Here is a 16,591-nt window from a genome sequence, read left to right as displayed (position 1 = left end):
CACAATAGCAATATAAAAATGTGCACAAGCCACGAATCCCAAATTTAGAAGAACCAAAATTGCAATAGTTTCTAGAAGGTTAGCACCATTCCGGAACAAATTAAGTCGGAATCTTTTATTTCTAACCTGGTGTGTTCGATAATGCTTACGAATGCAGTGCACTGAAAGAAAATATTTCCAAAATAATCTGGGTGTGCAGAATAGGAAAGATCGCGATATCAACTGGGGAATGAACAGTCGACCAGTGGCCACCCTGAACAAAGTATGAAGAAGAGACACATGGACATTTTTAGTCGCGGTTATTCCAAAGAGCACGACACTTAGATGACCGGAGAGCGAGAGCGTGGGGATCACACTCAACGAGCCTAGCAACGAACGGCTATGTTAGACCTATTATACACCTCACAGCGCACCACGGCGAGAAGGGCGGGAAAGCAAACGCGCGGTAAATGAAAATATTCCCAAGAAATATTAATGGCGCAACAATCGAATAAAAGGAAACACAAAGTGATTTTCGCGGAGGTGTGATAGCAGTATGTGGGCATAATGCAGATGTTTGCAGACAACTTTAAAAACTGCTTTAAAACAAAGGTGACGAAATTAACATGACATCACTTCTACCTTTTATCAGTCTTCTTAGAAAATTTTTAAGAATCTCAAGTCACAGATGGACGGAACAGTTATTTAAAAGGTCGAAGAGAAAGTTTGGAAAAAAAAACTAAAATTAGCTGGACTAGAACATCTAAGTATTGATAGCTACACAAAAAGTGTCATAAGGTACTTGTAGAACATTCTCATACCTAGAACATTTTTCGCAAAAGTTTATGAAGACGGTGCTAATCCCTGACTCCAGTCACGATGTTGAAGCGAATTCGAACCAACGAATGCCGCCGCCGCGCTTCGGTCTCGGAAGCAGCCACAAATTTCAAAAGGGCGTTGAGGGAGGACATCACTGGAGCTCTCACCATCCACGGCTGCTTCACTTCAAGGAGGCACAGACTTCAAAGATAAATTTACGTCAGGAAATCCAATCGTAAGAATCGAGGGTAATTCTCTAATTTGAGTGGCCCGCGCAAAGACGAAACAAAAGCTTCGTTATCAAAGAAAAACTTTGCCAACTTCGAGGATCCCTGATAAAATAGGGTCGCTAACCTGTTCAATAGGTAGATCACTGTATTTACTAACCATGGTGATTATATTGTTGACTAATTTATATTGCATAAAAATCACCAGAATAAGACCAATTTCCAAGGATAAAAGCACTATAGGAGACAGCAAACGGACCTCTAAGATATTGTCGTGTGCGAAAATATGGCTTATGACACCAACAATCGTCACAAGATCGAGCATTTACCTCAACAAAACCAGTGGAGGATAGGGACATTCCCTCAAGGCATCTTCTGTTGCGTACTAAGGAAGTCGAGAGTAATTCCAGTTGTGAGGATCCCTCTATTATAATCGAATAACCGGTCTAAAATTGTTGCAAATTAATTCTTGGCATCATCTCAAATATTGGATTTTCTATAGGACTCATTAATTTGGCTTTGATTTCACTGGGACGTAGTTGGTTACGCAGGTCCCGATGAGGATGATCCACAGAGAGGATTATAGTGTTGACTACTGCGATGAGCACCATGGAGACCATAAATAAAATCATGTAATTCCAGGACGTGATCTGTCATGTACAACAATGTTTTGCACATAAGCGGCACCGAAAGCGTTCAACAGAGAAAGAGTGATGCTTCTTCGGCTGAAGCATGACAGAGGTATGAGGAAGATATCATCTAGCGTGATGGTCACTTATCGTGACCTCACTGCAATTCAAGTAGTTTATGGGCGTGGCCTGCTTATTCTAACTGTTGCTTGGTGTGCTTTAAAATATCTTCGTCTTGGTTGATACGGTGCGGTCGTCTCTACTCTATAATAAATATATTCCACTGAACCACCGACGCGGTCTCTTCGGGTACAAAAACCCTAAGTCTTTAGTCACCCATCCTATAGTCTGGTCCATCGGCTAGAAAAAGCCAATACTCCCGCGTCAAGGAGTAACACCTAAGGCCATGAGAAGAGACTAGCTCATTAATAAAGAGCATAAAGGTCAAACCAAAGACCTAGAATCAGTTGATTCATTCCACATTTGGGAAATATTCTCCCGTACACAACGTACCTGGAGCTAAATCTCTGAAATAAATCAGAGTAACTCATCTCAATCGTGGGTAATCTCGCTCCCGTACCCAGTATCATCTAGCGATAATGGTCACTTATCGTGACCTCACTGCAACTCAAGTAGTTTATGGGCATGGCCCGCTTATGGTAGCTGTTGCTTGGTGTGCTTCACATACACTCCGCCTTCATTGCTCACGAGTGGTCGTCTAGTCGTGGCAATAAATATTCACTGAAACATATTTATTCATCGGAACGATTCGGGCAAAGATAGCAAGAGTCTCAGCACCCCACACACACACAGTACCTGGACCTAAATCGCTGACTGATCACAGCAGAGTTAATTTTGGAAAGTCTAGCCAATAAAAAATATATGGCTCTTCATTTCCACAAAACACCAATGGTGCTGGGCGCATCAACACTCAAATATCTTGTCTCCAAAACCAAGTAGTACACAACAAGAGCTGATTGTCTTACTGTGGACGAAGAGAACTGCGAAAAATGTGAGTCAGCAATTACACTCATACAGAGAGGTATTACACAAATCAGAGAAGGCAGAGAAAATCTGCAAAGATTATACAATGTAATAACAGACGAGCATAAAGATTGCAAAAATTAATCAGAGAAGAAAGATTTAATGCTCGAAGTACAGCAAATTGAAGATGAATCTCAGTTGCAAGTAGCGATTGCAGAGGCAAATGGCCTCATATTCATGCTGACTGCTCGATTAGACATTAAGCAGATGTATTTTGGACAGAATGAGTGTAAAACTCGGTAACACTACCCGCTGTACAAGGGTGAAAAGCAAAATTCAAATGAGGTTAACTCTCAAATACTGATTCGTGAGGCAATCCGAGATAATTTCAAAGATACAACACATGTCCAACCAGTCAGTCAACTGACAAAAAAGGAAATCGTGAGTCAAATAAACCCGGTTTATAATGCTATCGGACTGCTGCATCTCCATGTGTCAAACTTCAAGCAGTAATGAGAAAAGTGTCTGAACACAAAGATCTAAAATGGAGAGATACCGTTGATCCAGCCATCTGTGAAAGATGGAACAAACATTGCAAAGACGTCAACAACGCAGTAATCTCGGTTCTCAGATCCATCTCTCAATAAGGTAGTAAAATGCGTCTGTGGATATTCGACGACGCTAATAATGTGGCGATAGCAATATGCGCATATCTTCATTGTACTTTTACCGGCACTGTCTCTACGTTAATCAGTGGAGAAACAAAACTTCCACTGAAACAGTGCCGACTATTCCAAGACAAGAACTAGTTGGTATTCTCATGGTAATACGCCTTGGCAGGTCGGTAATATCCAATATGTGTGGACATATCGGACAAGTTTCTATCCTCTCAGATAGTGAAGTAGTTCTGTGGTGGTTGAAATCAGCAAAAAAAAAAACTACACATATTCGTTGCAGGTCAACGCGAAAGAATAAACAACTAACAGGACAAACTTAAAACGGAAGGCATCCCCTCAGATTTCTTCTATGTTGATATTCACACAACCCTGCAGATGTCAATAACAATGACTTGGTGAATGGATCACGCTGGTTAGAACAAAACACATGGCCGTTAAGGTCCATTGATACAATCTCAGAAGTGGCCAGCACAAAAGAGGAAACAATTTCGTGGCAAGAAAGTAATCCAAGACCGGAAAGGGACAATTGAATAATTGAATCATGCCTACAAAGTGCGTATCTTCCCTTGAAAACAAAATCAGCTATCTTCATCCCCAAAGATCCGAACTGGTTCGACTAGTCCTGCTTAAGGTTCACAATGAAAGCGCACACTGTGGGAAAGATCATACCTTAACTATTGTTCACCAAAGATTCTGGATTCTGTGCCTTGCCTGTGCTTTCAAGAAGTATTTGGGCAAATGCACAACATGCAAAAAGTACCAAGGACTCCCCCTTGGCGCCACAGTAATGTCGCCACTCGCAAGAGATCGCGTCTTTATCTCAAAACAGTTTCAAAACATTGGGTGTGACTTCATGGGGCCATTCACTTCAAAAACTCAAGAAAAAGCGTGTGTGTGTGCCTATACGCGTGCCTAACGACAAGAGCAGTACACCTCGAAGCTGTTGAAAACTTATCGACAGGAGCATTCTTAGGAAGTTTTATACGCTTTGTGTCACGTAGAGGGGTGCCAAAAATCATGCGTAGTGATTGTGTTTCAAAAATGGTGAACGCATCATAGATGAGTAGGGTGCGGAGACTCTTGGGATCTTGGCCTGTATCGTTCCGATGAGTAAATAGGTGGTTAAGTGAATGTTTATTGCCACAAACAGCGACCACTCGTGATCAACGAAGTCGAAGCATATGTAACACATGTCAATTGAAAGCTACTATAAGCGGGCTACGCCCAAAACTACTTGAGTCGCAGTGAGGTCATCATAAGTGACCATCATCGTATGATGATACTGCGCCGCGAGGAGAGACAGTAAAGACATGTACAAATCAGCATTGAACATACAACGAATTTAATTATAATTCATATTTTATCACGAGTGTTGCAACTTTTTTTCTTTTTCTTGGCGAGCGGTTTCGGTGGTGTGATTACGAGCAGGCGTTGTTGCAGGGGTGCTGGTGTCGATGGCTGGCTGGCGTTGTTGGTGTGGCGCTGTAGGCGGACGTTGGCTTTCCAGATTTGCGAGGTAAAGTGTGGAAATTTCCACAATTTACCTCGCATTCGTCTCCGTGCGCCCTCCGTCAGCAATTCGACTTGGGACGAAGTGCGCTGTAGGAGGATATTGCAGGCTTTTTCGGGTGCGTCCAGCCTAGCCGGTAGGTGGTGCAGCAGTCTGGCGATGTCGCATCTGTCGAGATTTTTAAAGGCAGATCATCTTTAAAGGCAGGAGATGACATTATTTGATGATCTGTTAATGCCTTTCACCATTATTTATACATGTTAGGAGGTCTGCTCATATCCGGCCCGCTCTCGACGTATAGCCTGGATGCACCTTTTATTGTCTCTAAGGGTGCATTAAGGTTCTAAGTGCATAATAAGAAGGTTGTAATTGACTGTTGGCTCCCGAGAAGGTACATAGTTGTAAATGGAGTGCTTTGACCAAAACGATATTTCCTCGAGAGAGCCTGCCGAGATAGTATGGTTTTGTGCGAATGTGTATGAACATAATTATTGACATGTATATACAACAGGTAACGTAACGTTATAGATAACGTTTTAAAAACCGATGATCATTTTTCATATTTCCCGTGTTAAACACGAGATCAAACCCGTGTCATGTACTGCACTACGAAATACAAAGCCTGCACTATACTACTGCGGTACTGTTGACTTTCTCTATCTATATTTGCGCGGTCTAAACCAGCTCTGGCATTTTCTTTGGCTGGTAGTCCACAAGCGGGCGAATCAAGAGGACCAGAGGACCGGTAACAATGGCAGCCGCTAGATCGGTAAGCCAAATCAATCTTTGTCGTTCTTTGTGGCTGATTGTCAGCTGATCGAGGAATCGGTTGACGACTGATCTGCCCTTTGCCACATAGCAAAGGAGTCGGTTAGCTGTTTTCTAGGTGACTCAAGGATTCTTCTCTGCACCTGTGAGTGTTTTTACAGTGACACCTTATACAATTTGTGCAAGCAGAGAACTGAGTTTGTGCTTGGGCTTCATCGCTGCATTCCACTGGCACAACAAATCTGTCCAGTAATATGAAGGCTGCGTTTTCGGAGACAGCACACCGCTGATTGATTGCTGTGATCGTTGGGTTTTGTAAGGATATCACAATGATGTTGATTTTTTCGACGACTTCTGTCATATATGATCTCATCAACGAAACCTTCTTCGTATTCTGTTCAACAATCTGCAAGTCCTCTTTTCTTGAAATTTCTTTATTGGCCTGACGTTTCGACAAACTCGTCTTTTTCAAAGGGCTGAAAGTGGTTCGACGTCTTTGATACCATGCATATCCCTTCAAACTCCTCCTCCTCACCAAGCCTCGATATTGTTCCAAGTACACCACGCAAGACCTTCAAAAGGAAAACAACTGACAAGTTTCACCGACCAGTGGGGTTGGTAAACCACCGCGTTCTTAAAGATTGTCACCAAGAGGAATGAGATCTTCGCACTGTGCAGTATCCTTAAGTACTAGTGTCTTTGTGCATTCCCTTCGTCTCTGACTCCTTAACTGCTGATATACACCGGACTCTTTTGCGAGCACAGCTGCAAGATGATGTTGATAATGGTACTGGTGAACATCCCAATCAAGGAACATTTGGCTGGTAAAAGGCGAGGGAGTTCGATGACACCGTTAGGACGCCACAAAAATGATGGATGGAAATGAGTTTGAAGTAAAATGTACGATATTAGCGCACGAGAAAGAAATATCTGCTAGGAAGGCATTGGAAGTATTCTGGATTTCCATCAGGAATCCGTCCATAAATAACAAAAATGAATGCTTATCAATTAGCAGTGACTTCTTGCCGTTCGTAACACTTTGTGAGCTATAAGATTGCTCCACATGCAAAACCTTAACGTTATCCAGATACTTAAGGATACTGCACAGTGCGTAGATCTCATTCGTCTTGGTGACAATCCTTAAGAACGCGGTAGTTTACCAACCCCACTAGCCGGTGAAACTTGTCACTTGTTTTCTTTTTGAAGGTCTTGCGTGTACTTGGAACAATATTGAGGTTTGGCGGAGAGAGGAGTTTGATGGGAAATGCATGGTATCAGAGACCTCGAACCACTTTCAGGCCCTTGAAAAAGACGAGTTTGTCAGGCCAATAAATAAAGTTTCACCTAAACCTCGTTGGCATACCAAGAAAACATAAATACACTTCTTCGTATTCTTCCCCATTAAGATTACCTCGATCTCGAGCTCAATCGATGCGGTCCACTCTGCACACCTAATCACCTCGAGATGTGGGTCGATTTACGGATTGATCGAGATGTGGGTCGATTTACGGCTCTGTAGAACTGACATGCAGGATGTGGAAATATGCAACTACATAGTATGCCACCGCAAATCGAGATATAACCAGAATAACCTGAGTACTTCTTGCACTTTCTCAGTTCGTGGACAGTTTCGTTAGATAGCATTGCGTGACATTCGTTGTCAATGCATGACCCTGCTTGTGCACATCTTTCAACGTGGTATACACGCATTTCAGCCTCTCTTGTGAAGAATTCCAGGACCTTGGAGCAGGTCAATCTTATTAGTTTTTTGGTGACCCTTATGAACCCAAGTATTTTGTTTGAATGGTTGATTTGTATGGAAATTTTGGAGGAAAGACGATTAAAGAGTTTCTCATTGTTCTGATAGAAGCATAAGTTTTGCTCATTGCAAATGAGGTTCGATGAGTGCCGCATGCAAACGTGTTGAAATGCATTCGCACTTGTGAGAACGGCAGTTAAAATTAGGCATATTGCAGTTAGACCAGCATAAGGGAAGTGCTGCGGGAACGAACGCCTTGGGGCTATTACTACGATTGTGTCGTGTAGTAACCATAGGTGGTTGTTCCAGTAGTACAGCTTTGTTAGCATGTCTGGGTTTGTACATTGACCAGAATAAAATAGTCAGAATCACGGCAGAAATATAAACCACTACTGCTAGGGTACCGATCGCTCCTGCAGGCCAACAGTGAGGGTTGCCTAGAAGAGCTTTTGAGAGAAAGTGGTGACGATTGCAGAAGTCTGGTCGATTGCATGTTGTCTCAAGTTTCTCCATGCTGTGGTTGTCTAGCGTTGTGAGTGCAACCTTTACTTGATCGTTGTGAGGGGATATTAGTAATACGTATGTGAGGTTTTTTGTGACCTCACTGAACGTTCGACAATGGTAATCGAAACATAGCTGGAAGGAACCATTCGGAGGTGAGATGTTGATCTTTCCTTTCACGCAGGCTATTTTGGGGACACGTTCAGTGAATGTTGGAGATATTGTTGACACATCCAACATTTTGAAATGGTGTGGACTTTATAACTCTGTCCTTTGGTAGTGGAGGCATGATCCCTGCTTCGGAGGGTAGACTTCGGTATTTTCCGCAGATGACGCAACCTTTCAGGAAGGTGCTGAATACGTAAGAGGGAAGTGAAGTCCAAAAGTGTTGTCTTGCGATTGAAAGCGTTTGCTCTTTGCCACAATAACCATTTTTGATGTGAATATCCTGCACGATCAGCGTGGATAATTCCAATTACTCTGGGATATAAATCGGTGACTTTGTCATACGGAACTGAGGCATTTTGAAGATAGGAGTGGTGCCGAATGATTGCGCCCTGATCGCAAATAATCAGTTTATCACTTTTTTAGTAGCTGTAGTCGCTTTTTTAAGGCGTCAAGATTAATACTTCTGTGTTCATGATTAAAGACATCACCCCACCAATCTGAGGTAGCACGGATTTCAGGTGGAGTATTCGTACGGGATCGTAGATTATGGAGGGGTAATTCCGTCCATTTCTCCCTGTATCAGTGGAAGCGGACAGCCCCGGAACGTTGTTTCTCACGTCCTCAATTGCAGCGCGCCACCCTTGCGCCGTTGCCTCTCAACCCCCGGCTGCGACTCGTCCGAATAGGTTTTCGACGAGTCGCAGGCGGGGTAGGGTTAGCCGGAGCGCAAACGTTGCGCATTGCAACATAAGCCGTCATAAAAACAGCATTCTGGAGTCGTCCGCTCCCACTGATACAGGGAGAAATGGACGGAATCACCGCCTCTCCATAATCTACGATCCCGTATACGAATACTCCACCTGAAATCCGTACCACCTCAGATTCATGGGGTGATGCATTTGCTTAGAAGGCATCCCGCGTTGACCATGACATGACCATCATGTCAGTACGGTGATTTCAAACATGCTATAAAATTTCTCGACTTCTGATACCTTTATCGGTGAAGAGCGATTTTTATTGGCTTTGCAACCCAATTTTTCACTCTTTTTGCAGCCTTTGCCGACACATGTAGCACGTTGTCGATTTTCGAAATACGCTTAAGATCCATGAGCTGTTTTTGTTGTTTTTTTTCTGATTTGGTTACTTCCGATGTAGTATTAACCATTGTTTCTATTCCTTCATTCTCAAGGATGTCATATTCATATATTGTTCGTTTATCGATTTGATAGGCCACTTGCTATAGTGATTTTCTAGCTAGCGTGGTCCTTTGATCCAGTCGTGCTCGATAATTTCTTGTGCTGTCAGCCCTCTGGTTCCAGCATCAGCTGTAGTGTTTTCAGTGTTCATGGAAGAATTTGACCGCAGCACCACGATTTTTTTTTGGATTTTTGCTTGACAACTGATAATACGTTGGATCCTAATCTAGCTGCTATGAGGATTCCGAGGACTCTAATTTTGTGATAGCCTGATGGCATTTTTTGAGGGTCAATCGCGTCCTTCCACTGATCAGGCCAGAAACTGTGCCAGGGTTAATACATTATGAACATTATGAACATTACTTTATGTAAGTATGAACAAGCTGCGACTGCCATCCTGCTGGCATCTGCGAACAGCCAAAGGCGTTCTTGGTCACCTATCCTGGGTGATAACACGTACCTAGGAATTAATAATGTCTCTAGATCTACTTTTTTTTACACAGTTTGTACATTCGTTGCATATATTTATTCTGATCGAGTGGAGTTTCCCAGTCCACTTTTGAATCAAGGATTTCTCGCATTATGGATTTCATTTTAGCAGTGGGTGGTCCAGTGAGGCCTATTGGGTCATAAATCGAACTGATTTGGCCCACGACATCTCTCTTAGTCAACTTTTTATTGTGGGAGAATCTTGTTCTCACAGTAAAATTGTCTGTGATAGTATTGTAATGGACTCCTAGTATTTTCATTGATCCAGATCGGAGTTTGTCGGAATTAGGAATTCTTGAGTTTACTTCAGAATTTGAGATATTCTCACGTATATTCATTCTAATCTTTCTGAAGAGGTTTTGATTTCTTGTACTTTCTTACAGCTTCAGAAACTGACTCTGCTTGCAAAAGTATATTATCATACAGATGTACAGATTTACATTTTTTTTACATGATTATCATGATCATGATCATGATATATAATAACAGGCTTATTCTCTCACGTGTCTGTGTGTGTGTGTGTGTGTGTGTGTGTGTCAGTCACGAAATTCAAAAAGGGGGGTGCGACGGGAGTTGGTGCCTCGACGCTAGAAAGCTATAAAATAGGGTGCGACGGGTCCACTGGGGTCAGATTGGTGCGCCGGCGCCAGATACCTATAGAAGCGGGTGCGACGGGTCCACAGGCGCCAGATACCTATAGAAGGGGGTGCGACGGGTCCACCAGCGTCAGATACCTATAGAAGCGGGTGCGACGGGTCCACCGGCGTCGGATTGGTGCGCAGGCGCCAGATACCTATAGAAGCGGGTGCGATGGGTCCACAGGCGCCAGATACCTATAGAAGGGGGTGCGACGGGTCCACCAGCGTCAGATACCTATAGAAGCGGGTGCGACGGGTCCACCAGCGTCAGATACCTATAGAAGCGGGTGCGACGGGTCCACCGGCGTCGGATTGGTGCGCAGGCGCCAGATACCTATAGAAGCGGGTGCGATGGATCCACAGGCGCCAGATACCTATAGAAGCGGGTGCGACGGGTCCACAGGCGCCAGATACCTATAGAAGGGGGTGCGACGGGTCCACCAGCGTCAGATACCTATAGAAGCGGGTGCGACGGGTCCACCGGCGTGGGAGTGGTGAGCCGGCGCCATATAGCTATTATATGGGGTGCGACGGGTCCATCGGCGTCGGATCGGCGCTGGCGCCAAACACCTCTAGAAGAGGATGCGACGGGTCTCGCGGCATCAAAATGGTGCGCAATAATTTCATGTGCATGTCGCAAAAGGTAGATGGGATGTATCATATCCGTGGCCACTGGGAGCTTTGCTTTTCCCCTTTATGACTCCTCCGCGTGTCTATTTCCTTCTTCGTTCGCCTCAAGTTGGTAGCATGCCGTTCTCAGAATGTGGAAATACGCATGCAAACGGCTGCTAATAGCAAGATGTTTTTGTGATCTGACGTGGAATGTTATCTTTATCAGAAAGATGATGTCTTTCACGTCATTTTATGCCAAAACATCATTCCTTGATAATTTTTGGGGAAAACAGGAGGAGAACCTATATTTCGAGTGATAGTTTTAAATTTTGTCTATAATGTATTCGTAAAGAATGTTTGAAGCCGAAGTTCGAATGTTCTCCAAACGTAGAACTGACGCGTTTAGATAAAGACTATGAAATCTTTCGTTTTTAGTTATAATATAAAAAGGAAGAAAGATTGTTGAAGATAAAGAAGTCCAATTTCATAGAATTAACAATACTAATATTAATTTTCGCTGATCAGTGAAGGCAAGCGAAGCAAACACCACAGAAAGTCTGAAGTCCGGCTTGAGCGGGACGCTCAGACTAGCGTTTAATATACTTGGACAAGCTGTAACGCCAAAAGGCAACCTTCTAGATCTATATTCGACGATGTTGTCTTTTGTTGGTAGGTGACTAACATTCTGAAGCCACAAGAATCTGTATAGATCCTTGTGTGCGTTTATCAATCGGGATTGCGTGAAGGCAGCCTCAATATCACACCTTAAGAGGATCTTCTTGAACTTTGAGGAGGTAAGAATGTCGTGTATTCTATTAACGAAAAATTCCCCTTTTCGGATGACGTCGTTAGGCTAACGTGGCCTTTTAGTTCAGACGAAGCGTCAAAGACTATCCTTAAAGGCAGCATACCACAAATCTTGGGTGGTACAGATTTCAGGTGGAGTATCCGTATACGGGGTCGTAGATTATGGAGATGGAGGTGGTTCCGCTCATCGCTCCTTGAATCACTGCGAACAGCCGGCCCCTGAACGCTGTTTTGTGCTTATTGCCTTCTATTGCAGCGCGCCACCCTTGCGCTGCCTCCGCCCTATGAATCATCGAAAGCCAATTCGGACTGCCCCGATAGGCAGTAAGAGACGTTACGCGTGCAAAGGTGGCACGCTGCAATAGAAGGCATCGTACAAAACAGCATTCAGGGGCCGTCTGCTTGCAGTGATTCAGGGAGAGATGAGCGGAACCACCCCGATCTCCATAATCTACGACCCCGTATACGAATACTCCATCTGAAATCCGCACCACCTCAGATTAGTTGTGCCTTTAAAGGGACTTTCTCCTATAGTTTCCATACCCTTGCATGTGGCATGTAATAGATTCCAGCCGCAAAAGCGGTCTGCTGTATGAAAGGTCTTTACGATTCCTTCGCTGACATATTTGTTCACAAGATCGCAGTACCACTGCTTTTGTTTGGAATTGCATAAGAGGACGTTTCCCAAGGATTACAGCCGCAAGGATTCTTATAGCTACTAGGTAGCTGTTTTCCAATTGAATTACATTCTCCTTCAGCGGAAAAGGGGATTCGATGTTGTTTTCAATTAAGATCAATTTCGAGTATTCTTCAAAGTATCTTTGAACATTTTCGTCTCCCTGAGCTTCTTCCGGCAGGATACCGAGACCGTCCAACTCAAACACCTTCTGTGGGAGTTCTTGTTCCGTGTTTTCGAAATTCTTGTCAGGATGTGACATACTGTGTTAGCAGTCTCACTTACTTTGCTGATTCCTCGACCATATATTGTGAGTCCAAAGACTGTTTTTGCTACATGAAAACCAGATGGTGTTCGGATTCCGCTTGCTGGATCCGTAATTAAATTGTGGTAGTGGTCCAGTCCAACGAGAATGCGTGGATTTTGATGCTCACCACGAAGCTTTGAATTTGCTAGACAGATACTGTTTGTTTTTAAGAACTGAATGTCTTCTGCATTCAATTTCACTGAAGGAAATCCGTTTGTTATGACTGGTCTGGTCTGTATGGTTATGCAGATTTCTTCTCCGAAAGCGGTTCCTAGTTTTACTGGAACCATATGAGTTTCGAAGCACTCGTCATGCCCGCCAATGCCGAACCTTCTGCAGATTTCGGTCGTGTTCTTGGGTAGACCGAGTTGTTCTGCAAGATTTTCTTCCATTACTGTTTTTTGTGCACCAGCATTGAAGAAAAATAATACTTTTTCATATGCCTGTTTTTTTGGTATTCCGAATATTGCTTTCAGCAGTCATTAGTATTAGTTGTTTACTAGTTTGACTGTGCTGAATGGAGTTTTCCTTGATCTGTGGGGGTTCCACAGACACCTGTGTATTTACTGGTTTGAACTTTTGTTGAATATTTCGATTGTTTTCTTCTCTATTTTGCCAGCTGTGTTGGTTTTGTTGATTTTAGCCAACACGAACAAATTTGGGTTTCGAGTTGTTGTTTTGGCTGAGTTGCTCGGTTTTAAAGTAGAGGCTCATATTGTGCTTTTGTGGTGCTCATATGGCACACATTAAGCAGTCTTATCTTTGGCAAACTATGATTGCGAGACCAATACTTTCAAAAGCGATTCTGCTCCTTGAGTATCCTGCGGCGAATGTTTTGATCCGTGACCGTTCGGCACTGCCTTGATACATGATTGTCCTTATGACAGAACAAGCAGTTACGATTAGGCCGCGAACTGTCACTGTTTTTAAGAGATTCATGAGGTCATCATCTGTTTGCCGGTCTTGTGATTGACTGGTCACTAATACAGATTTTATGATGTCTTCAGCGAATTGTTGATTGTTTCGCACCACATTGGGTCGCATTTCTTCCTTACATCATATCCTGCAGGAATCATCTAGTTGCTTTCGGCATTCTGATTTGAACAAATGTTGCAGAGCAGTTGTCGACGGAATTGTTCGCATTCTCATGCTGACCAATTTTTTGAGTATTTGTGATCTGTTGGACTGTTGGTGATTGGAGTAATTCTCTTGTAAAGTCTTGATCAACTAATTGTAGTTTTCTGCAACTCAGGAATGCGTTTTATGCCTTTAATGGTAGTTAGTGTTCTTGTTTTTAGACTTTCTTTGAGTAGGAGTATCTTTTCCATAACGTCCAGTTATTCATTGTTATGGACAAGGGCTTAAAAAATAGCCCAGTATTTTGCAAAGTCGTCAGAATTCCCTTAAAATTTGAGTAGTGTGGCTTTTGGAAACTTTATTGACCTCAGCGTCCTCTTCGCTGTGCCATATTGGATGTGGATGCTGAATTTGATGGGTCTTGCGAGCAAGATGGTAGTGTAATGTCTCACACACAGTTTTCTTTTGTGCTATCAACTCCGCCATCCACTTCTTCATTTTCTTCATTGTTGGTGTTATAGTCATTTTGGGGCTTCAGGTACATGTATCTCAGTTTGATTTCCATATTTTCGCGCATATTTTTTGTTTTATAAAGGTGCTATGATAACATGAAGGTTAGTTCGTTTGCTTCAGCTATCGCTGATTGTAGCTGTGACTATTCCTCAATTTGCTCAATTTCAATCATCAAATCCTTCCTTTCGGACTTGTTTTTGCAGTTTTTATACTCACCTCTAACCTCGTTATACAATTCTTTGAAGTTTTCTCTTGCCTCACTTATTTGCTTTATGCTACTTTGTAGTAGTGCTGTGGCTGATGGGCAGCTCTGATAAGATTCGTCATCTATTACTAAGTATTCAACCTAACCTACAGATTCCTGATCTATTACTGAGTATTCAACCTAATTAGTGTACTCCTTGTAACGGGATACTAAAGTTTTCAGAATCGTTGCGCCGAGAACTATTGGTGTTCTGTCGAAATGCAGTGCCATTTCCATTTTTATGCATGTGCAAAAGCGATGAACGTTGCCTGTAGCTCTGACAGAGGTACGATCAGCTGTTTCTTGACAGTGATCTGCGTACCAGTTACGTTTGTAAGAGAACGACTTTTTGCTCAGTTCCTGGGAAGAATCTGATGCGATTCAAAGTCTTTGATTTGACCGTATAAGTTGCTCGATGAGCTAGTCTCTTTCTCCAGGGGCCAAAGATATCACTCTTTGACGCAGGAGACGTGGCTTTATTTTAGCAGATGCACCAAAATGTGTAGGGTGCAAAGACTCTTGGGAACTTTGCCCGTATCGTTCCGATGAATAAATAGGTGGTTCAGTGGATGCTTATTGTCGCAACTAGACCACTCGTGAGCAACCAAGGCGAAGTATGTGTTACACATATCAATCAAGAGCTACTATAAGCGGACCACGCTCATAACTACTTGAGTCGCAGTGGGGTCACCATAGGTGACCATCATCGGTATGACGATAGTATTGGAGTTGTGGACCAAGAACTTATATCGACTTTATTATTTTCATTTTGAGAAATAGATTTATAGGCGAATAATATACATATATTTCATAGTTGTCGCAGGCCCGAAGTTCCTTTCTCCTTTTTAGCCATAAGAATTCCTTTTTTGTTTGTATGACTGTGTAATCTACCACGGATCTCCCTCACTAGAGGGATCACAGCCGGTTAGTCGCGAGGCTACGTGGCGCGTCCCCGGGTGGCGGCGGATAGGGGGCTAATCGCAGACCAGAAGCGACCTTGTGCTTGCCCAGAGACGCAGGTGGATTCAGGGGATGGACTCCCTGTTTCTGCTGAGCCAGGACTGACTCATGACATCCTTGTATCCAGCACGTCGGTCCGGCCAAAAGCCTGCAATCAAGTGACTGGGAGGTGCAAGGGAGGGAGGGAGGTTTGGAGTCGCCTCCAACAAATAAGCTCCACATGTCCACTCCGTGAGAACGGAAGTTCTCCCAGAAACTCATCGGACTAGAGGCTTGCAACCTGCCCATGGGTTTTAAAATTTTTACGCAAAACACAGTAATAGAAAAGAGTCTCCTGATTCCGGAGGAAAGCCTGGTACGGTAGCGCCAGGTAGGACAGGGTTGCAGGAGTCATGTAGGCTACCAAAACGGAAAAGGACTAAGATGGCGATCTGTACTTATAACGCACGTACGCTTGCATTGGAAGCGGCCATCAAAGATCTGATGATGGAAGCCAAGAAGATCAACTACGACGTCATCGGACTGACCGAGACGAGATGACGTCACCCTCTCAACGCTGTATATGAAACTGGAGAAGAACTGTTCTTAGGAACATGCGACAGTAGAGGTGTTGGTGGAGTTGGCGTCCTCGTGAACACGAGTCGCTTACGCTTCAACATCAAGCTACGAAGAAGAAGAAGTCGAAGCTTTCTATATGGACCTGGAGAAGTTCTACCGAGAAGATCATGCCTTCTACATGGTCATAATTGGCGATTTCAACGCCAAGGTTGGCCCAAGAAGAACGCCGGAGGAACTTCGCATCGGGACCCACGGCCTACAATGGAATGACCAGGGGGAGAGGATCTCCGAGTTCATCATGACGACTAAGACCATCCATGGGAACTCGCAATTCCAGAAGCCCTCCTCTCTACACTGGGCATGGGAGTCACCCGGTGGAGGGTACCGTAGTGAAATAGTCCACATAATCGCCAGTAAAAGGTTCTGCGTGAAGGACGTCGCTGTTGTACCGCGCAAACGCTTACGCAACTGTCCGTCCTTCACGTCATGTTAA

General features: G+C 43.7%; 5 protein-coding genes across 5 annotated transcripts; 1 reads left to right on the top strand and 4 right to left on the bottom strand.

Moving 5' to 3' along the window:
- Positions 1-44: 44 nt before the first annotated feature.
- On the bottom strand, positions 45-6,410 carry RB195_002096 (uncharacterized protein; the record flags this gene model as incomplete). The annotated part of the gene is made up of 4 exons (XM_064199180.1): positions 45-71; positions 127-253; positions 801-843; positions 6,242-6,410. The coding sequence occupies 4 exons, from the start codon at positions 6,408-6,410 to the stop codon at positions 45-47; spliced, it is 366 nt and encodes a 121-aa protein (XP_064055061.1).
- Positions 6,411-7,475: 1,065 nt separating this feature from the next.
- RB195_002095 (uncharacterized protein) lies at positions 7,476-8,093 on the bottom strand (the record flags this gene model as incomplete). The annotated part of the gene is made up of 1 exon (XM_064199179.1): positions 7,476-8,093. The coding sequence occupies one exon, from the start codon at positions 8,091-8,093 to the stop codon at positions 7,476-7,478; it is 618 nt and encodes a 205-aa protein (XP_064055060.1).
- Positions 8,094-12,275: 4,182 nt separating this feature from the next.
- On the bottom strand, positions 12,276-12,701 carry RB195_002094 (uncharacterized protein; the record flags this gene model as incomplete). The annotated part of the gene is made up of 1 exon (XM_064199178.1): positions 12,276-12,701. The coding sequence occupies one exon, from the start codon at positions 12,699-12,701 to the stop codon at positions 12,276-12,278; it is 426 nt and encodes a 141-aa protein (XP_064055059.1).
- Positions 12,702-15,495: 2,794 nt separating this feature from the next.
- On the bottom strand, positions 15,496-15,828 carry RB195_002093 (uncharacterized protein; the record flags this gene model as incomplete). Its single annotated transcript, XM_064199177.1, has 1 exon — positions 15,496-15,828. One exon carries the CDS (start codon positions 15,826-15,828, stop codon positions 15,496-15,498), a length of 333 nt encoding a protein of 110 aa, XP_064055058.1.
- Positions 15,829-16,234: 406 nt separating this feature from the next.
- On the top strand, positions 16,235-16,591 carry RB195_002092 (uncharacterized protein; the record flags this gene model as incomplete). Its single annotated transcript, XM_064199176.1, has 1 exon — positions 16,235-16,591. One exon carries the CDS (start codon positions 16,235-16,237, stop codon positions 16,589-16,591), a length of 357 nt encoding a protein of 118 aa, XP_064055057.1.

Source organism: Necator americanus, chromosome IV (assembly GCF_031761385.1).
Source record: "Necator americanus strain Aroian chromosome IV, whole genome shotgun sequence".
Lineage (NCBI taxonomy): Eukaryota > Metazoa > Nematoda > Chromadorea > Rhabditida > Ancylostomatidae > Necator > Necator americanus.
The sequence above is the reverse complement of the archived record's forward strand: the minus strand, read 5'-3'. Positions and strand labels throughout refer to the sequence as shown.